General features: G+C 33.2%; 2 protein-coding genes across 3 annotated transcripts in view; both read left to right on the top strand.

The window, feature by feature from the left end:
* Nucleotides 1-18,250, top strand: part of LOC111695343 (trichohyalin) — a 34,501-nt gene extending 16,251 nt beyond the window's left edge. Inside the window, exons 8-18 of one of the 2 annotated variants that reach the window (XM_023464648.1) lie at nt 38-116; nt 1,550-1,602; nt 1,869-1,951; nt 2,257-2,327; nt 4,750-4,814; nt 6,858-6,972; nt 12,621-12,740; nt 14,301-14,420; nt 14,785-14,882; nt 16,618-16,839; nt 17,658-18,250. In XM_023464648.1, the coding sequence (XP_023320416.1) occupies nt 38-116; nt 1,550-1,602; nt 1,869-1,951; nt 2,257-2,327; nt 4,750-4,814; nt 6,858-6,972; nt 12,621-12,740; nt 14,301-14,420; nt 14,785-14,882; nt 16,618-16,839; nt 17,658-17,757 (1,126 nt within the window). In that variant the 3' untranslated portion in view covers nt 17,758-18,250. The remainder of the gene's footprint in view (nt 1-37; nt 117-1,549; nt 1,603-1,868; nt 1,952-2,256; nt 2,328-4,749; nt 4,815-6,857; nt 6,973-12,620; nt 12,741-14,300; nt 14,421-14,784; nt 14,883-16,617; nt 16,840-17,657) is intronic. The other variant, XM_023464639.1, reaches the window with a different exon arrangement.
* Nucleotides 18,251-19,043: 793 nt separating this feature from the next.
* Nucleotides 19,044-20,228, top strand: LOC111695310 (actin-5C). The gene has a single exon (XM_023464585.1). The coding sequence runs from the start codon at nt 19,095-19,097 to the stop codon at nt 20,223-20,225; it is 1,131 nt and encodes a 376-aa protein (XP_023320353.1). The 5' UTR covers nt 19,044-19,094; the 3' UTR covers nt 20,226-20,228.
* Nucleotides 20,229-23,192: the final 2,964 nt, after the last annotated feature.

Genomic DNA, 23,192 nt, shown 5'->3' with positions numbered 1-23,192 from the left:
CTTTTGCAACATTTGATTCTATTAAAAAGTATTGTAGAGAGGAGAACCTTGAGGAGGTGAGACGATTAAACGAACTGATATTGGCGGCTAAATGTAATGCTGTTCTTGATAAACAGGTAGATAAATACAATATCAATACAAAATTCAGATATTAGGACTCATTGTTGTCTCCTTCTTTAGATTTTAAATTTAAATATTTAAACAATACAAGAGTTTCCAGCTAAGGGCACATTTTTGGAACTAAATCAGTCACAAATTACAAAATTTATAGACGGCGGTCATTCGACCGTTTTCTGGAACCTAATATATACTTATTATACTTAATATACTTATATTGAGATTTTCTGGACCCTACTTTATACTTATTATACTTAATATACTTATATTGAGATTTTCTGCATTGAAAACATGTCTAGACTTTAGAGGGTATATATGATTTAAATGTAAAATTCCGCTAATCCGTCCTCCATACTAATTCAACCACAATGCATTCATTAGGTTAGACTTTACAAGATAATACAGATAATAAGAGAATTTAATTCCTATTTCATGTTTATTCTCTGCCATCAGCCATCATATTTTTTTCTGATTTTTATAGGAACTTAGTTTCGAAACAAACTTAAACTTTCTTAAACTTATATCTTTGCAACTTAATGTTCTTAAACTTTGATTTTTCAAACTTATATTATTTGGTCAAACAGAATTCTTAGAAATAAAATAGGAAAATTATTTAAACTTCAAAAGAAAGCAATACGGATATAGATAAAGGATATTGACAGCATACAGATCCTTTGTTTTCTAAACTTGGAATGCTTAAATTATCTGATATACACAAACATAATGCTTCTACTTTTATGTATAAATATATAAAAGAAAAACTTCCTTCGGTTTTTAATGGAATGTTTGCTCTATTTGTAGAACCTAATAGGACACAAAGTTTTAAATTGGAATTAATAAGAAACAAATATCTTAAACCTTTTCCAAAAATATTTCTCACGAGAATTTGGAATAGTGTTCCAATGAATATTAAATGTTCATTATCAGTACTTAGTTTCAAAACGAATATGAAAATATATCTAGCTTCTAAATATAAGGAATTTAAATGTAAAACAGGAACTGCTACTCATGTAATTTGGAAATCTTGTAAACCACTCTGCAACATATTATCTACAAAAATTGGATTTTTTAGTGCTGGGGTTTTTCCTTCTCTTCCCTTTTTCCCTTTGCTATTCACCCTTCCTCCTTTTTTCCCCTTTTTTTTAAAATTACTTTGTGAATTATGTAATGTATTCGTTATTTGTTAATTTTAAAAAATAAAATGTATCTATAAAACTTTGGAGGGCCAGCCAATCAAAACAACCAGAAATGGTTAGGCTGTAGCCCTGGCTAATAATTGTTTTGTAAAAAATTATAAAATGTAAAATGTATTTCTTTTAATGTTAGCCGAAATATATCTATATCTATCTATCTATCTATCTACAACATCGGGTAGCAAAGGTTTAGGGATTAGAAAATCAAAGTGAAAAACTCAGTTTTCTTTTTTGGACAGGTTGCGGAGAAAGAACGAAGATTGGCTGAGATGGCAGAATCAGATCGACACAGGAATTCCAATATTTTTTAAATATTTTTGGCGCGGAATTAAAAAAAAAAAATTTACTTATTATAGAGCACAAGTCTTACTTTTTTATTTGACCCATATTTAGAAGATTAAGAATAAGTTCTTTATAGGTATAAGTTTCTAGGCCTATTTTTTGTTTAGAAAATTATCTAAAATACTTTTAACTTTTAAAAAAATTTGAAATGAATGATGTTGATTAGAATCATCAAATTGGTATCACCCAAAATCAAAGGAGTAAAAAATATAATAGAGAGGAGGAAATTGAAGAAGAAAGAAAGAAAGGAGAATCTATGACAAACCTCAGAGATAAAAGTATCAATAAGTTTTATTCAGGTAATCCATTCAAAAATAGATATTTTAAAGTAGAAACTTTAAAACAATGTCAACGATTAAATTAAAAAATATTACAATTTTTACCCCTTTTTCTTTTGTTATGCAAAACATTTTCCCGCGTGTCGTTTTTTTGAGAAACCTTATTGAAATATGATGTCGAGTGTTTAATTTTGTTAATACCTCTGATTTATTTTATGTCTACGTAATGTAAATTTGCATGAAATATTTAGCCAAGGTTATATTCTGAATATTTCTGAATCTAGATCTAAACATGTCTGAATTCTAAATTGACTAAATCTGTTCAGATTACAAACTCCAGTTACAAGATCAGCTGAAGGAAGCCGAAGAAGAAAGATACAGGCAACTACAGATAAAGGTATGAATAGTATATGTAGATGCATGGAGATGGATGGGAGGAGGTACAGGATGGACTGGGTTGAAGGGGAAGGTACAGGATATTGAGGGTTGAAGGGGGAGGTACAGGATGGAGAGGGATGAAGGGGAAGGTACAGGATGGAGAGGGATGGAGGAGAAGGTACAGGATGGAGAGGGACGGAAGTGGAGGTAAAGAATGGAGAGGGATGAAGGGAAAGGTAAAGAATGGAGAGGGACTGAATGGGAGGTGAAGGATGGAGATGGAATGAAGGGAAGGTAAAGGATGGAGAGGGATTGAATAGGAGGTAAAGGATGGAGAGGGATTGAATGGGAGGTGAAGGATGGAGATGGAATGAAGGGAAGGTAAAGGATGGAGAGGGATTGAATTGGAGGTAAAGGATGGAGAGAGATTGAGGGGAAAGTAAAAGATGGAGAGGGATTGAATGGGAGGTGAAGGATGGAGATGGAATGAAGGGAAGGTAAAGGATAGTGAGGGAATGAAGAAAGGTAAAGGATGGAGAGGGACGGTGTTGTAGGTACAGGATGGAGAGGGATTGAAGGGAAGGTAAAGGATGGAAAAGGACGGAGATCGAGATACAGGATCGAGAGGGATGGAGGGGGAGGTACAGGTTTGAGAGAGGACAAGCAAGATTGGAAGAAGAGACATTGATTAAAATGGAAAGGAAGATAGGTGGGATGGAGAGGGACATAAAGTGTGAACAGAGCGAGGAACAAGAAGGGAAGAGAGGGAAGGGAGGAGGACATTAAGTACCGAAGGAAGGGAACAGTGGAGGAACTTAATAGATGGGAAGGAGAGGATGTTAAGAAACGAAGGTTGGCATAGGGACAGGAATGATGGGAGAGAATAAGGCAGAAAAAGAACCATAAGGATCGGAGAGGAGAATGTGAATAAGAAAGAAAATGATTTTTACGTTAATTTTTAATAAAAAAAAACACAGTTAACAACATTTTGTTAAAGATGAATAGAAATAAAATGAAAACGAATGATAAAGGCAAAGGATTTAAAAAATGAAGTGGACAAAGGGAAAGAATTGATCCAAGGGAGTTGCGGAGAAAGCAGAGCTAAGATTAGAAAAGGAAAGTGTGGCAACTGTAAATGAAAAGGGAAAGGAGTTGGGTGGGGGAGTAGAGAAAGTATGGATGTGGAGAGGGTAAGGGTGGGGATGAAGGGTAAAGATGATTCGGTAAATGAGATAGACAATGCACCAAAAGGAGAAGGGGGAAGGGGCTAAGAAAAAAGTGCAAAACTGCTTCACAAAATAAACAATGAAAAAGCAGACAGAGAGAAAAAAACTTAGCAAAACAAAATCTCAAAGATATGAAATCAAAGTGCAGCAAATCAATAATTTTTAAATTGTGGCAAAGACTCAATTCCTTTAGCAGTACAGCTACATTTGGGGTATGAAGGGAATGTATAGGAGGGAAGGGAAGGGGAATGAAAGGAGGAGAAAGAACCTTTAAACTCTGTGTCGTGACTGTAAAAAAGTTTAAATATATTTGTAGTTCTGACAGATATTACAAGTTTTATGATTTATTTTTACTTTTCAAATGGTATTTCAATTGGAATATTGGAACACTGAAAACTATTGTGACGGGAAAAAAACATTTAACATTTTTAGAAACTGTAAAACAAGGTTTTTATGGAACCTTGCATTATGCAAATTCATAAACATTTCTAAAAAGAAAATTCCAATAAACATGAGATTTGACTAGACTAGACTAGATTAGACTAGATTAGACTAGACTAGATTGGACAAGACTAGACTAGATTACTATACTAGATTAGACTAGACTAGACTAGACTAGACTAGACTAGACCAGACTAGACTAGGCTAGATTAGACTATATTAGACTAGACTAGATTAGACTAAACTAGACTAGACTAGACTAGACTAGACTAGACTAGACTAGACTAGACTAGACTAGACAAGACTAGACTAGACTAGACTAGACTAGACTAGACTAGGATAGACTAGACTAGACTAGACTAGACTAGACTAGACTAGACTAGACTAGACTAGACTAGACTAGACTAGACTAGACTAGACTAGACTAGCATCAGGATTAGAAAATCAGAGTTAGAGAAAAGTAATAAGTTACTTTCTCTTTGCATGTTTATCTTTTCAATTAACTGATTTTCATATATAATAATATTTTTTGTAATTTGAACATTTAAGTTACTTTTATTAAAAATTAAAGAATTGAGCTTTTGGGTTCAAATTCCTATATCTTTTCAACCTGATGGTGTAGACCTTTGATGTTTCAAACTTCGACTATTTGATCTAACAGAATTCATAGTTTGAAATAGCAAAGGGTTTTGACACGGGGTTTTAAAGACATAGGGATAATTAAGGCAAAATATCAGTTACTTTAAGCGTATCCGTTAAATGGTGATAATTCAGGAGTATGAGTCTGAATTAAGAAGAAAAGAAGAAGAAGCGGCCAGAGAAGAGGATAGAATAACCAGGTTACATATTCAAAGGAGAAGTGTACTAATTTAGAACCTAGATTTAAAGGAAAAGTGTACGAATTTAGAATCTAGATGTAAATGAAAAGTATACGAATTTAGAATCTAGATTTAAAGGAAAAGTGTACTAATTTAGAATCAAGAATTAAAGGAAAAGTATACGAATTTAGAATCTAAATCTAAATGAAAAGTGTACGAATTTAGAATCTAGATTTATAGGAAAAGTGTACGAATTTAGAATCTAGATTTAAAGGAAAAGTGTGCAAATTTAGAATCTAAATTTAAAGGAAAAGTATACGAATTTAGAATATAAATTTAAAGGAAAAGTGTACGAATTTAGAATCTAGATTTAAAGGAAAAGTATACCAATTTAGAATCTAGATTTAAAGGAAAAGTATACGAATTTAGAATCTAGATTTAAAGGAAAAGTATACGAATTTAGAATCTAGATTTAAAGGAAAAGTATACGAATTTAGAATCTAGATTTAAAGGAGAAGTGTACGAATTTAGAATCTAAATTTAAAGGAAAAGTTTACGATGCATAAGCAAGGCTAGATGTAAAGGGAAAATACACAAATTTAAATGCATGACTAGATATAAATTTAGAAGTACGGTTAGATTCAAAGGAACAAGTTACGAAATTAGAATATTAAGATTAGATCTAATGGAATAATATACAAAGGAATTGAGTCTTTGCCACAAACTCTGATTTTCTAATCCCAATATTTTTGGAACCCAATGCCGTAAACCTTTGATATTTTAAACTTATATTATTTGATCTAACAAAAGTCATAGTTTGAAATGTCAAAGGTTTACAACGTTGGAATCCAAAGATATAGGGACAGAAAATCAGAGTTTGTGGCAAAGACTCAATTCCTTTAGCAGTACAGCTACATTTGAAGGAGCTATATATGTACGTATTCAGAAATACGGCTAAATTTAAAGTAACTATACACGAATTTAAAAGTAGGGTTATATTTCAGGGAAAACTACATGTAAAGTAACAATAATATATGAATAATATATGCAATCTTGAAGTACGACCAGGTTTAAGAGAAGTCGCAATGATAAACTGGGAAGGTCGCAATGATAATCTGGGAAGGTTGCAATGATAAACTAGGAAGGTCGCAATGATAAACTGGGAAGGTTGCAATGATAAACTGGGAAGGTCGCAATGTTAAACTGGGAAGGTTGTAATGATAAACTGGGAAGGTCGGAATGATAGGTCGTAATGATAAACTGGGAAGGTTGCAATGATAAACTGGGAAGAATTTCGAATGAGATAGTTACACTTTGTGTTTCTTTTGGTAAGTTGTATTCATAATAATCTTTGGCAATACAAACCTCTTTGTATCGGGGAACAAAGACGATCTCCATGTCCTATCTGTAATAATCTGTGAAAATTATCAACAATTGACGTATAATCACCAAATATTGACTTGACCAAGATTTCTAAAAGTAGATCATGAATAAAAATAGATATTTTTTGAAAATTTTAAATCGTTTTTAATGTTTGAGTTCAGTCAATTAAACACCGAGATACAGGATAAGTGGGGAAAGGTATTGTGTGGAAAAAATATTGAAGATTTTTCCGTCAAATAAGATCAGGACGCCAGGACATATTTGATTCAAACAAAAAGTAAACTTAATTTTGAAAAACACTAAAAAATACTCCTATACTAAAATTTATCCTTTACTAAAACCTCTTCATTTTCTTTGTTAAGTGAATTTTGTAGCATTAAAAAATTTTTAACATGTAAGATAACTTTAAAAGGATTCAGGCCAATGCAGATTTGGTTTTCTTCAATATATTCCATATAAAAGAAAACAATGAATGAATTTTCATATTGCTGTTTATTAAGCAAATTATCTGTTTTAATGATCGATTCCAGTACGCAATCTATTGTTCAGCGGCAATAATCACTGAATAATTGTGCAAGGCAACATTGTATAAATTCTTTTGTTGAATTTTTAGATGTTTGATATATGTACTTTTTATAATTATTTTATATGTTCTTAATTTATTAAATGTGGATGTTTTAGAGAGAAACAATATGCTAAGAAGCTCGCAATACAGGATCAGTTTAAACAAGAGCAGCAGGAGCTAAATAGGAGACAGAGATTAGAACAGGAGAAGGAGAGGATACATCAGGAGCAGGTATTAATTTTATAGATCATTTAGAGATATATGCCCCAGGTACTCCATGGATCATTTAGAGATATATACATACTTCAGGTACTCCATAGATCATATAGAGATGCATACTACAAGGTACTCCATAGATCATACAGAGATATATACCCCAGGTACTTCATATTTCAGAAGTAGATAGAGATATATATATACTCCAGGTACTCCATAGATCATTTAGAGATATATACCCCAGGTACTCCATGGATCATTTAGAAATATATATATACTCCAGGTACTCCATAGATCATACAGAGATATATACCCCAGGTACTCCATGGATAATTTAAAGATATATACATACTTCAGGAACTCCATAGATCATATAGAGATGCATACTACAAGGTACTCCATAGATCATACAGAGATATATACCCCAGGAACTACATGGATCATTTATATATATATATATATGTACATACTCCAGGTACTCCATAGATCATATAGAGATATATACCCCAGGTACTCCATGGATCATTTAGAGATATATACCCCAGGTACTCCATAGATCATACAGAGATATATACCCCAGGCACTCCATGGATCATTTAGAGATATATATATACTCCAGGTACTCCATAGATCATTTAGAGATATATACCCCAGGTACTCCATGGATCATTTAGATATATATATATATAATCCAGGTATTCCATAGATCATTTAGAGATATATACCCCAGGTACTCCATGGATAATTTAGAGATATATACATACTTCAGGTACTCCATAGATCATATAGAGATGCATTCTACAAGGTACTCCATAGATCATACAGTGATATATACCCCAGGAACTACATGGATCATTTAGAGATATATATATGTACATACTCCAGGTACTCCATAGATCATATAGAGATATATACTCCAGGTACTTCATATTTCAGAAGTAGATAGAGATATATTCTTCAGGTACTCCATAGATCAGGAGTAGATAAAGATAATTACTCAAGGTACTACCTAGATCAGGAGTAGATAAATAAATTTACTCCAGGTACTTCATAGATCAGGCGTAGATTGAGATCTGAACTCCCGGTACCCAAGAGACCTAAATATATTATTGAGAGATCATTATTTTCCAAAATATTATAAAAAGCTCTGAAAGGTTTGGGTCTATCTTAAAGCAAGATATAGAACGTTACTCAACCAGACCTTGCATTCACGGTTCATTCATTCCAAGATTAGTTCACACCACTCAGGGTATATACACTGTAATAGAACCAAACTTTGGAAAGAACAATCCATCTACTCAGAATCCATTAGAATCACAAGGAGAAACCCAAACACAGTTGTCAAAACCACAGAAAAAGAAATGCATTCTGTGTTACTAAATAATATAAGTTTGACAATATCAAAGTGAATCACCATCAGGTGCAAAGATATAGGTATTAGAAAGTGAGTTGATGCCAAAATATAAATTATAATTTGTTTGAAATATCAAAGGTTTACACCATTAAGTTGCAAATCAAAAATTTTTAAATTGTGGCAAAGACTCCATTCCTTTCACCAGTTTCTTTCAATAAACTTCTTTAGGGTTGAAATATAGTAAAATTCTGATTATTTCGTGTCCGTTTATTCATAGTGCGAATTAGATCAAAGGAATTGATGATTTGAACAATCAGGTTGCAAATTTATAGGGATATATAGTAATCTGTTCCTTAACAAATAACAATTTAGATTTTATAGCTAAAAAGGATTGAATAAATATTTAGAAATGTTGACATTTTTTAAAGTTTTACAAGTATGTGCTCAGTTTACAGTTAGACATTTGTTTTGGTTTGAATGAATTCAGGTTTTCGTATTTTATATTGATAAACTTCATGGATATCAGATGAAGGAATTTTAAGGATTTAAAAACCCACTTTGCAGAGTTAAGTGCAGCAAAGTTTTTAACGGGTTAAAAAAGTGCATAATTTTAATGCAAAAAATCACGCATTTGGGCTCATCACGTTGACCCTTTTGAAAATTTTAAATTTTTAATTTTAATTTTAATTTTAATAGCGTTAAAACATTATAAAACTGTATTGTGTAAAAGTTTGTTTTTATCAAACAATGCCAAAACTTAATCTTTCGAGCAAAGGCAGAGAAAACGAATCGGAAACAAGCATTTTTGGTTCATTCTTCCCAGGCTCAAAAAGTGTCATAGCATCAGAAAAAGTAATGTCAGGAATAAACAAAGGAATGGAGTCTTTGCCACAAATTCTGATATTCTCATCTCTGTCTATGCAACCCATTGTCGTAGACCTTAGATATTTCAAACTATTAATTCTGTCAGATAAAATAACCTAAGTTTAAAATATGAAAGGTTTACACAATTAGATTGCATACATATAGAGATTAGAAAATATGATTTTGTGGCAAAAACTCAATTCCTTTGTACTTTGTTTAACTTCCCAGATATTACTGTAACATTAAAAAGCCTAAAAAAATATAAACAACCAAGCTACTTTGTACAGAGATGAAAAAATTGGTATTTTAGATTTTTCTCTAGAACTATCATTATATTTCAAATATTACAGGAGACTCTAAAATTAGAGTATATAAACACTGTAAGTCCTTTGAGACAAGATTAAGAGTGTTGAAGAATGTTGAGAATAAAAATGAACGGGACATGTTGGAATGGAAAAACTTGAGACCGAAGATGGAAAAGCTATGGTGGATGTATGGGGGGGAGGGGGGGGGGGAAAATGCTCCCTGGGGAAACCTCTAAGCATATAAACAAAAGTTGGGGGGGGGGGGGAATGGATTATGCAAATATAAAAGCTATTCTATAATATCGCAAGAATAAAACTAAGTTTTACAGTACTTTCGAGATTTAGTGATTTTCAGTTTATGACCTTAATTGGTACTTTTCTATACAAGAGTAGGTAAGAGGCTCAGGGGGATTTTTTTCATACCAACAACAAGATAAAATGTTAAAAGGGAGGTTGAGAAAAGATTTGGTTTTCAAGAGAAATCTCAAAGTTCACCTTAAAATCGAGGAGAATACATTTTCAATTTTTCCTAACTTAAGTTTGTTTGGTAAGGATAAAATTGGGTTTGGTAAGGTTAAGGTTGGGTTTGGTTAGGATAAGATTGGATTAGGTTAGGATAAAATTGGGGTTGGTTAAGATAAGGCTGGGTTTGGTTGGCATAAGACTGGGTTTGATTAGGATAAGGTTGTATTTGGTTAGGATAAGATTGTGTTTGGTTTGTTTAAGATAAGGTTTGGTTATGTTAAGATTGGGTTTGGTTATAATAAGGTTCGGTTTGGTAAGAATTAGATTGGGTTTTGTTAGAATAAGATTGGGTTTTGTTAGGTTAAGATTGTGTTTGGTTAAGATGAGGTTGTGTTTGGTAAGGATAAGGCTGGGTTGGGTAAGGATAAAATTGGGTTTGGTTTGGTTAAGGTTGGTTTTGATTATGATCAAGCTAGTTTTGGTTAGATTGAGGTTGGGTTTGGTTAGGATAAGGTTGGGTTTGACTAGTATAGGGTTGTCTTTGGTCAGGGATGGATTTGGTTTGTTTAGGGTAAGGTTTGGTTAAGGTAAGTTGGGTTTTTTAAAGATAATTTGGGTTTGGTTAGGATAAAAGTTGGTCTGATACGGTTAAAGTTGGCTTTAGTCAGGATAAGGCTAGGTTTGATATGTTTAAGTAATGGTTTGTTAGGATAAGGATGGGTTTGGTTAGGATAAGGTTGGGTTGGGAAGGTTAATTTTGGATTAGGATAATTTAGGGTTGGGTTTGGTTAGGATAAGGCTAGTTTGGCTAGGGTAAGATTTGGTTTTTTAAGGTCAGGTTTGGGATTGGTTAGACTTATATTGGGTTTGGTAAGGTAGGTTTTGGGTTTGGGTTTGGTTTGTTTAAGGTTGGTTTTTGTTAGCGTAAGATAGAGATTGAATCCCGAATCTTACGTCAAAAACATTTGGGAAAATATGCATTTGGAATTTTGCCTCTTAGGAAATTTGAGAATGTTGGGGTGGGGGGGGGATTTAAGAAATGTCAAATTTTCATCTATCTAAGTTTGTTGGAGCACCGGAGCCAAATTTAACTTGGTTATATCATTCGTCAAATTTTGTTAGATGAAATTTATCTTTCATCATGCATTTGAAGAATCGAGTTATCTAAGTTAAAATTTGCCCCGGCGCGGCGCGGTGCTTCCATAAATTTTATAAACTGATGAAAAAATGACATTTCCTGGATAGCTGTCGGTAAATGAGATAGACAATGCACCAAAAGGAGAAGGGGGGGGGGGCTAAGAAAAAAGTGCAAAACTGCTTCACAAAATAAACAATGAAAAAGCAGACAGAGAGAAAAAAACTTAGCAAAACAAAATCTCAAAGATATGAAATCAAAGTGCAGAAAATAAGTAGATACCAGGTTTCTATCATAGTTCAATGCTCAAATATGAATGAACGGAGATTTGTTAGGATTATACACAGGACTGAAAATATGAAATTAATATGTTGGATGAAAAGAGAAAAAGATGTTATTAACTTTTTCATTTTCCTCGTTTAGTTACTTAGTTCATTCAATATTATTCTTTAATTTTAAAAGATTTCTAACAAAATACAGGGTTATTCATAAAGGATGAGACTGTAAAAACGACTTAAAACTTTAGAAATATGACGATCCCAAGGTTGAATTAAATCCGCTGTCTGAAATATAGTCTTTTAATGGCTTATTTAATGAGTTGGCATAAAAGAAACATGGTTACAGAAGCAGCGCATCATAAATACGGAAATAGACAGTGTAAAATCCGTACAGTCGTCACTGAAGTCTCATTCTTTGTGGATAACCCTATACATATGCATACATAAGTGGATTTGAATTTTGCATTGAAAAGATTAATGTTAAATGTGTGAGAGAAATATGCATAATGTAGCTTTAAATTATCCATTTTACTTTGTTCTTAGAAAATTTATTTCCAACCACTCTCGTTTTTGGATCCCATTTATTAACTTGGATTAATTTAATTTACATTTGAAAATGCAGTTTGTAAGAAAAGCATTCCTTATTTCAAGCGGTACTCTTCTAAACCTTTGTCTGATCAAGGATGACAGACTTTTCCTGATTAATCTGCAGAAACACTTGTAATTGTTGAACACTTTGTTTGCAGGCTGTTTAATATTTAAGGGATATTAATATTTACTTTCTAGAAGTGGCAAATTACTCCAATCATTGAAAACCGCGTTGGATATAGAATATTATAGATTTTACCAGAATAAATGTGACGACATTTGAGTTTAGTTCACACAGTACGCTATAGCGTACACTCTAATATTACGGCTTTTTACACAGCATTTAAGAGATATATACACTGGGGTCTCTGATCTCGATGATTAGTTTAAGGAAACCGTTGTGAATCGGGGATGGACCTCTTATAAAGAAAGGTCACTTGAAATTATGGTTACAGTCCCTTTAGATGGAAATCAAATCTAGTTCTTAGGTTTAATTAGATGACGGGGTGCATAGAGAGGGGAAAAATATAAATTGTTGATATTTTTCATCGTAGCATGAACTAATTTGATCGTTATAGTACAATATTACGAATATAAACTTTAGAACTTTTTTCTGGGTTATTTTAAGTTGTTTCACCTACTCTAAATATCAACGATATTTTCTTTTATTTAAGATCCACGAACTAGAGACAAGGCGGAGAGAGGCGGAGGAGGAGAGAGAAAGGGCTGAGAGAGAAGTCAAGTTTAAACGAGAACGGGAGATTATGAGAATGTCTCAAACCCAGGAGAAAGAGGTTTGTAGATTAAAAATTTGAATTTTTAACGGAATAACCAACGTGATTTCAAGTAATACTTAATAAAGAGAAAATTCTGAGTTTGTTCGCCCCTTTATCCACCCCCGAACCAACTAGGACATTACCGGAAACAATAAACTGTCTTTCCAATAACTGGTTTAATACTTTCTTCTTTTCCCAAAGGTTAATATTGAATCCTAACCTGTGTGTAAATCTGTAAACCCCTCTGACCCTCAATTCCCTCTGGGGTATTTTTACCCCCCCCCCCCCCCACAAATGTTGGACCATGTCAGTTCCGCCACTTAGACGTTGATTGGCAGGACCATAAGCAAACCATCAAACTAAAACACTGCGTATGTAAACAGGGGCGGATATATAAAGGACTGTATCAGGGGTAATCGAGTTATTTACGCGCGTAGCGCAAAAAAAATAGTTTTTCCTACTCGTCCCGAAAAATTTCTTGCTCACACCATTGGAAGGTAAGCAAGATTTTACTAGCTCAAAATTTAACCGTTTTCTGTGTTACATTTTTCTAATATTTTTTTAGCTGTATGGACTTACAATCACAATATTATCACGTGATATCGCATATACATCTAATTGTATAAAGCCATAGCTTTCAATGTGCAATACCGAATTGAACGCGAAATTCAAACTAAACATAAAACTACTAAATAATCTTCAGTCTTTTATTGTCGACTAAGTATAATGTATTTAACTATTTGAATTTTGGAATTTCAGAATTTTATCGCAATTTTACGTAGCTCATCCCCAAAGCTACACCCTGAAGGGGTAAGCAATTTAGCTTCAGGGGTGAGAATATTTCCAGGGGTGAGCGGTCGCTCCAATGGGTCACCCCTGTATCCGCCCCTGCAAATAAATACTTAGATACATCATTAATAGTTGAAGATTGCTTATAGATTAAATGAGTGATTTTGTTTCTGACAGTCCTTGTTTTTGTTTGCATTAGTCTGACGTGCGAATATCATGTTATGGATTCTTTATTAGCAAAAATGCAAGAATGAGGTTGCAAAATCTAAAATTATTCATAAATTCAAAAGAAATAAAAGCCACGAGATAAATCTTAAAATCTGTAGAGATGAACGGGTTTATGTTAAGAATGCATAAATCTAGATTTACAAAAACAACTTTAAACTCCTCTAGAAGAATTTACGAAACGTTTTATTATTGAACGTGCCCTTTAAAATTCAATCTGAAGAATTGAAATTCGCTAGAATTGTTAATTTTTTTCTGGCAATTTTTCCATATTTTAAAAAAAATTTCTCTTTTTCTAATCCCTTTATCTTAGCCACTCGATAGTTTAAACCTTTAATATTTCAAACTTTGATTATTTAATCTTAGAAAAATCTTGGAAATATCTAAGGTTGCAAAAAAAAAATCAGAGTTTGTGACAAAGACTTAATTCCTTTGGGCCCATTCTCTTGAACCGTCTTGTGTTTTTTTGAACACCCCCCCAAAAAAAACAAGAAAAAAAACACGCCGAATAAGTATGGTAAAGGTGAATAGAATCCTCCGTAATTTATTTGATTTTCTATTTAGAAAAGTCTTCTATCCCGGGCGGAGGAGGTTCGGTTAGCTCGACAGAGAGAAGAGAAGGAGAGGGTGTGGAGAGAAAACCAAATAAATGCTGAGAGAACCAGGAGAGAGAGAATTAATCAGGTATAAAGAATAAAAATAAGATGAGATGAATGATGCATCAGGGAAATATGCCTCGTATATGGTTGACTTGTAAAACCTGTTATTCCAACAACAAAATAACCGACTATATATATTGACGTTTAGTTGTATCTCTCATTATTATGGGGACTACTGTATCCAATCTGATGTCGCATGTCTTTGATATTTCAAACAATGAATTCTGCAAGATTAACATAATCAGGTTGCAAAGTTTAAATTATCGAAGATTAACATAATCAGGTTGCAAAGTTTAAATTATCAAAGATTAACATAATCAGGTTGCAAAGTTTAAATCATCAAAGATTAACATAATCAGGTTGCAAAGAATCAGTTCCTTTTCATTTAGATCGAAGAGACTAGAAGGGAGCAGTTAGAAATAAGACGGAGAAAAGAAATGGAAGCCCAGGACCAGGAGAAATCATATTGGACACAGAACCATGCAAGGTTAGATAGATAATATAGGATACAGAACTATGCTAGGTTAGATGGATCATATTGGATACAGAACCATGCAAGGTTAGATAGATAATATTGGATACAAAACCATGCAAGGTCAGATAGATAATATTGGATACAGAACCATGCAAGGTTAGATAGATCATATTGGATACAGAACCATGCAAGGTTAGATAGATCATATTGGATATAGAACCATGCAAGGTTAGATAGATCATATTGGATACAGAACTATGCAATGTTAAATAGATTATATTGGATACAGAACCATGCAAGGTTAGATAGATCATTTTGGATACAGAACCATGCAATGTTAAATAGATCATATTGGAAACAGAACCATGCAAGGTTAGATAGATTATATTGGATACAGAACCATGCAAGGTTAGATAGATTATGTTGGATACAGAACCATGCAAGGTCAGATAGATAATATTGGATACAGAACCATGCAAGGTTAGATAGATTATATTGGATACAGAACCATGCAAGGTTAGATAGATTATATTGGATACAGAACCATGCAAGGTCAGATAGATTATATTGGATACAGAACCATGCAAGGTTAGATAGATCATATTGGATACAGAACCATGCAAGGTTAGATAGATCATATAGGACACAGCACCATGCAAGGTTAGATAGATTATATTGGATACTGAACCATGCAAGGTTAGACAGATCATATTGGATACAGAACCATGCAAGGTTTGGTAGATAATATTGGATACAGAACCATGCAAGGTTAGATAGATCATATTGGATACATAACCATGCAATGTTGGATAAATCATATATTAGATACAGAACCATGCAAGGTTGTATAAATCATATATTGGGTACAGAACCATGCAAGGTTGGATAAATCATATATTGGATACAGAACCATGCAAGGTTGGATAAATCATATATTGGATACAGAACCATGCAAGGTTGTATAAATCATACATTGAATACTGAACCATGCAAGATTAGATAGATCATATTGGATACAGAACTATGCAATCTTAAATAGATCATATTAGATACAGAACTATGCAATGTTAAGTAGATCATATTGGATACAGAACTATGCAATGTTAAATAGATCATATTGGATACAGAACTATGCAATGTTAAATAGATCATATTAGATACAGAGCTATGCAATGTTAAATTGGTCATATTAGATACAGAACTATGCAATGCTAAATATATCATATTTGATACAGAACTATGGAATGTTAAATAGATCATATTGGACACAGAGTTATGGAATGTTAAGTAGATCATATTGGATACAGAACTATACAATGTTAAGTAGATCATATTGGACACAGAGTTATGGAATGTTAAGTAGATCATATTGGATACAGAACTATGCAATGTTAAGTAGATCATATTGGATACAGAACTATGCAATGTTGAGTAGATCATAATGGATACAGAACTATGCAATGTTAAGTAGATCATATTGGATACAGAACTATGCAATGTTAAGTAGATCATATTGGATACAGAACTATGCAATGTTAAATAGATCATATTGGATACAGAACTATGCAATGTTAAGTAGATATTATTGGATACAGAACTATGCAATGTTAAATAAACTTTACCAAACAAAGAAAAAAAAAGATTATTAATGCTAAAATGTTAATGGACAAACAAAGCTAACCTTCTAGGGATAATGATTCCTGAAATGCAACTTGGTAATTATTAATCAGAGTTTTGTTTTCTTCAGGTGGAAGTCTGAGGTAGAACAGGAGAGGAGAAGGGAGGAGGAGAAGTATACTGCCAGAAAGTTGTATCAAACCAGCCTCAAACATCAGATGGAGATGAGGGAGATGGAAGGGATGAGAGAGAAGGAGGAGGAGAGGAGAAGGTTGGATGAAGAGGAGAGAAGAAGGAAGGAGGAGAAGGAGATTGTGGATAGAGTTAAGGAGAGGAAATTTCAGGAGCTCCAGTAAGTATTTAAATTCTATTCTATTAATATTTATATATATTTCAATCAACGAAAACTTAGGTTTTTTAGATATAAGCTGATAATCCAGTTTTGATTGATTTCTTTTCATAATATCAGTGTTTTTGAAAACTTTATTTTAAAACCCCTTTTCAATTAGTAATTTTCTACGGAGTTTTGAATATTTAATTTACAATGAGGAATAACTTTTTCTCAGACATTTTTTCATTGTTTTCATAAGTCATAGTCATCTAAAAGAAATAGCCATATAACAAGAGCTGAAATTCTAAAACAATCTTAGCTAGTTTGTGATTTTGTACGTGGAAGTACTAAATAAGGGCCAAATTATTGAGCCAATATTTAAAACTACTAGGCTTTTAGGGCGCTTCGCGCCCATCTTCTATTTAAATTGTGAATATGTTCTTTTTGTTTACATTTTAAAACAAAGAAGAACAAATTTTTGCGGATTTTTAAAAAAAAATTCGCGGATTTTCAAGAATTAAAATTTTTTTACAAAATTAAAAACCTTTAAAACACATTTTTTTAATTTTTATCATTCATAAACCTTCCCTGTGGTCACGTGATGTCCCACAACAAATTTGGGCCCGATCGGTTCAGCCGTTTTGACGTTTATTGGATACAAACAAACAGACAGACAAACAGACAAAGAGACAAACAGACAGACAAGCCAAATTTATATATAGATTATAACTTTTAAACATGCAAACTTTAATCCTAACTTTAATCCTGAAACTCTTCTTAATTTTTTATAGTAATAGGAAATAAATGTTTTAAAAAAATCTAATTCCTTAATGTTTCAGGGATCTAGACATACCGGAGAAATACAGGAAGGAGATACAAAGACAGTGTACTGTCAGAGATAAAACAAAGTTTACAAAATCATATCATATGAGACGCTGATCATTATTCATTAATCATATCACTGGAGCTTGAGAACCCAGTGTTGCCCAGGGTACTCGAAGCTACTCCTGCCGTTTACCCGCGCTTGGTCGTAAATTGTAATTTTAGCTGTTTTTCCTTATTAATGTAGACCCATTCAACTTAAAATCTCAAAACCAAGCTCCTTAATTAAAATTTGAAGCAAATCGGTCTATGGGTTTATCAGCTTTGATCAGACATCCAAACAAACAGGGATTTCAACTTATATATATATATATAGATTATTTGTAATAAATCCTATCATATGATACGCGTAAATCCTTTATGAATAAATACCATTATATAACACATTGATCCTTATTGATGAATCCATTAATTTTAAACGCTAATCCTTTTTAATTAATTATATCACATGACATGCTAATCTTATAAGTAAATCAAATTATATCAGACGCTGATACTTTTTAACAAATCACACCGAAAGTGCATATCGTATATGCATATATAAATAGTAAATAATGATTTCATCAATTCCTCCTGACTTTGATACTTATGTATTTCATAATATCAGTATTCTTTGAAAAATAACCTGTCAGAAAAAAAAAACATTTTGTAATGTGTAAAAAATTTAGAAAAAGTTCCAATTTTTTGAAAGAAAATGTTTAACGAAAATTCCCAGTTTTATATAGTCATCTTAGATTATTTATCAATTTTTATATTCATTCTTTTGGATATTTCGTTTATACACTTATTGATAAGTATTTTTAATCTTTTAATGATTTTGAACCTTTTTTTGATTTTTTTATAATAAAATAAAATATAACTATATAAAAAAACTGCTTTTCTAACCTTTTTATGGCGTTTTTTTACATAAAATAAACGTTTGATATACTTTGTTTGGAAACTAAGTTTTCCCTGTAAGTTATCACCCAACTCCATTTAGAACTTTAAAACTAAACTTAACACATTTCCATGGTTTAACTGAGTTCCGCAATCAACATGTTTGGTCAAGCGGTTCATGAGTTATGATCGGACATATAAACAGAGATTACTTATTTATATATATATATAAATAGATGTTAGTTTAGCGTCAGTGACACTGTGTGTCAGAAAATTGTTTAAATATACTTGTCCTCGAATAATAGTTTTCCCCACTTACTTTGGCCGGCATGGCTAGCAGGGCTAGCCAGGCGGTCAGGTCAGGTTGGGTCATAACACAATATTATCTCCATATAAGGAAATATAGGAGTAACATGGCAAAGATCCAATAATAAACAATAGTCTATAAAAGATTGCTCTGACAAGGTTTAGCTCAGTCTAGCTCCAATCTCAGACTCCTGTAAGAACACTAAATCACCATGTGTGACGAGGACGTTGCTGCTCTTGTTGTTGACAATGGCTCCGGCATGTGCAAAGCTGGATTCGCCGGAGATGATGCTCCCAGAGCTGTCTTCCCTTCCATTGTCGGCCGTCCCCGTCACCAGGGTGTCATGGTCGGTATGGGACAGAAGGATGCCTATGTTGGAGATGAAGCTCAGAGCAAGAGAGGTATCCTCACCCTGAAGTACCCCGTTGAGCACGGAATCATCACCAACTGGGATGATATGGAGAAGATCTGGCATCACACCTTCTACAACGAGCTCCGTGTTGCTCCAGAGGAGCAGCCCGTCCTCCTGACTGAGGCTCCCCTCAACCCTAAGGCCAACAGAGAGAAGATGACCCAGATCATGTTCGAGACCTTCAACATGCCCGCCATGTACGTCGCCATCCAGGCCGTCCTCTCCCTCTATGCGTCCGGTCGTACCACCGGTATCGTCATGGATTCCGGAGATGGTGTTTCCCACACTGTTCCTATCTATGAAGGTTATGCTCTCCCCCACGCCATTCTTCGTCTGGATCTGGCTGGTCGTGAACTGACAAACTACCTCATGAAGATCCTGACTGAGAGAGGATACTCCTTCACCACCACAGCCGAGAGAGAAATCGTCAGGGACATCAAAGAGAAATTGTGCTATGTCGCCCTTGACTTCGAGCAGGAGATGTCCACCGCTGCTGCCTCCACCTCCCTCGAGAAGTCCTATGAGCTTCCCGACGGTCAGGTCATCACAATCGGTAATGAGAGGTTCAGGTGCCCTGAGGCTCTCTTCCAGCCTTCCTTCCTTGGAATGGAGGCCTGCGGCATCCACGAAACCACCTTCAACTCTATCATGAAGTGCGATGTTGATATCCGTAAGGACCTGTACGCCAATACCGTCATGTCTGGAGGAACCACCATGTACCCCGGTATCGCTGACAGAATGCAGAAGGAGATCACCGCCCTGGCTCCCTCCACCATCAAGATCAAGATCATCGCTCCCCCTGAGAGAAAGTACTCCGTATGGATCGGAGGATCCATCCTGGCCTCCCTCTCCACCTTCCAGCAGATGTGGATCTCCAAGCAGGAGTATGATGAGTGCGGACCCTCCATTGTTCACCGCAAGTGCTTCTAAATGTTCATACCATGCACATTCATACTGTATACAAACCTTTATACTTATGTATTCATTATTTACTAACTTTTAAATAATTACACCTTGCAATAATATTGTCTTTTTCATCTTTAAAAAAATCAAGCAGAACAGTTTAAAATCAAAAGATTTAAAACTTAGAAAGGGAGAGAAGATTATTAATTCATGTCTGTACAAAAGAACTGAGTTCTTGTCACATACTCTAATAATTCGATCCCTATATCTTTAAAATATCAAGAATCAGATTGCAAAATAGAGATTAGGAAATCTGGCTAGTTCCTTCGTAACCTTTGTTTGCTTGTTTTTAAGTTCTAAGAATTGAAAAAACTCAAAGAAATTCTTCTAAAAAATAATTTTAGAATTAATGAACAAAGATTTTTACTTTGCTTACTACTAGGCCTTCACAATATAAACAATAATTTATGCATAAAATTAAATATTGCATAACCTGAAGAGTGAAGATGCAGTTACGTGGTTTGCTCAATTGATAAAATAAATAAACAAAGATAAGACTTAAGAAACATGAAATCAACAAGTGAAGCACAAGCGTATCATGAAAAATACTGCAAGATCTAATATTTTCAAATCACTCACGTCATGCCAGGGATGGATCATATTACTTTTCTGTCAAGTACAAAGGAACCATGATTACTCACCTCAATCACTAATTTTCTAATTGTTATATCTTTGCAACCTGATGTCGTTGTAAACCTTTGATCTTTCAAGCTATAAAAAACATCTCCATAAAAAAGAAATTGACGATGTGAAAATAACAAAGAAATAGGTTCCTAGAAATATGAAGCTATACATTTACGTACTACGCTAATTAACTTATAAAGTACAAAGTAAAACTACAAGCTTAGATACATTAGAACTGTAAGATACGAAGTACCACGTCTAGCTAAATAATAAAGTATATTATAAACTTCACTGTACCACGTCAAGCTAAATAATAAAGTACATAATAAACTTCACTAGTACCACGTCAAGCTAAACAATAAAGTACAATGTAAACTTCACTAGTATCAAGTCAAGCTCAATAATAAAGTACAATGTAAACTTCACTGTACCACGTCAAGCTCAATAATAAAGTACAATGTAAACTTCACTAGTACCACGTCAAGCTCAATAATAAAGTACAATGTAAACTTCACTAGTATCACGTCAAGCTAAATAATAAAGTACATTGTAAACTTCACTAGTACTACTTCAAGCTAAATAATAAAGTACAATGTAAACTTCACTAGTACCACGTCAAGCTAAATAATTAAGTACAATGTAAACTTCCCTAGTACCACGTCAAGCTAAATAATAAAGTATAATGTAAACTTCACTAGTACCACGTCAAGCTAAATAATAAAGTACAATGTAAACTTCACTAGTATCACGTCAAGCTAAATAATCAAGTATGATGTAAACTTCATTAGTACCATGTCAAGCTAAATAATTAAGAACAATGTATAAAACTTCACTAGTATCACGTCAAGCTAAATAATAAAGTACAATGTAAACTTCACTAGTACTACTCCAAGCCAAATACTAAAGTACAATGTAAACATCACTAGTACCATGTCAAGCTAAATAATTAAGTACAATGTAATCTTCCTAGTACCACGTCAAGCTAAATACTAAAGTACAATGTAAACTTCACTAGTATCACGCCAAGCTAAGTAATAAAGTACAATGTAAACTTCACTAGTATCACGTCAAGCTAAATAATAAAGTACAATGTAATCTTCCTAGTACCACGTCAAGCTAAATACTAAAGTACAATGTAAACTTCAGTAGTATCACGTCAAGCTAAATAATAAAGTACATTGTAAACTTCACTAGTACTACTTCAAGCTAAATAATAAAGTACAATGTAAACTTCACTAGTATCACGTCAAGCTGAATAATAAAGTATATTGTAAACTTCACTAGTACCACGTCAAGCTAAATAATAAAGTATATTATAAACTTCACTTAGTACTACTTCAAGCTAAATAATAAAGTACAATGTAAACTTCACTAGTATCACGTCAAGCTGAATAATAAAGTATATTGTAAACTTCACTAGTACCACGTCAAGCTAAATAATAAAGTATATTATAAACTTCACTGTACCACGTTAAGCTAAATAATAAAGTACATTGTAAACTTCACTAGTACTACTTCAAGCTAAATACTAAAGTACAATGTAAACTTCACTAGTATCACGTCAAGCTCAATAATAAAGTACAATGTAAACTTCACTAGTATCACGTCAAGCTAAATAATAAAAAACGTCACTTGTACTATTCCAAGCTAAATAATAAAGTACAAGAAAAAAAATTGATTTTAACCTCTATTACAATTAGTACCACGTCAAGATAATCAAATAAAGAAAAATTTGAGACGTCAATTTAAACTCTGAGTTAAAAAACAACTTAACCCTATTTAGGTACTAAGTCAGATATGAAAGTATACTGTTAGGTACAAAATACACATTCAAACATAACTGTAAAAAGATTTAAAATAAAATTATGAATTCTCAAAATTTGAGTAGGAAGATTAAAGGAGAAGATTAGGGTTTCTTAATGGAGAAACAAAGTAAAAGATTAAAAATAAAACTTTTAATCTTCTTTATTGAAATATTCTGAGGGCTTATCAAAACTTTCAAAAAGTGTTCTATGATAAATGAATAAAATGAGCAGGGGGCAGGGAACATTTGAATTATAAGTCAAATCATGTAGAATGTAGAATGTAGAATGTAGAATGTAGGTCATAATAGGTTGAACTTTTTTTAAAAAAAGTTGTTTTCAAGATTTTACGGCATTAAATCTTTTATGAATGATGACGTTATTACAACTTTTAAACCTTCAAGTCCTCATCAAATTTAAATTCTTTGTAGGTAACCCGAAATACAATGAGTTAAGCTAAGCTAAGAACATTCCCTTGGTTCTACCGAGTTCCCCAATCAAAATTTGA

This window comes from Eurytemora carolleeae, unplaced genomic scaffold (assembly GCF_000591075.1).
Source record: "Eurytemora carolleeae unplaced genomic scaffold, Eaff_2.0 scaffold43, whole genome shotgun sequence".
Classification (NCBI taxonomy): domain Eukaryota; kingdom Metazoa; phylum Arthropoda; class Copepoda; order Calanoida; family Temoridae; genus Eurytemora; species Eurytemora carolleeae.
This window is presented reverse-complemented; position numbering and strand designations above follow the sequence as displayed.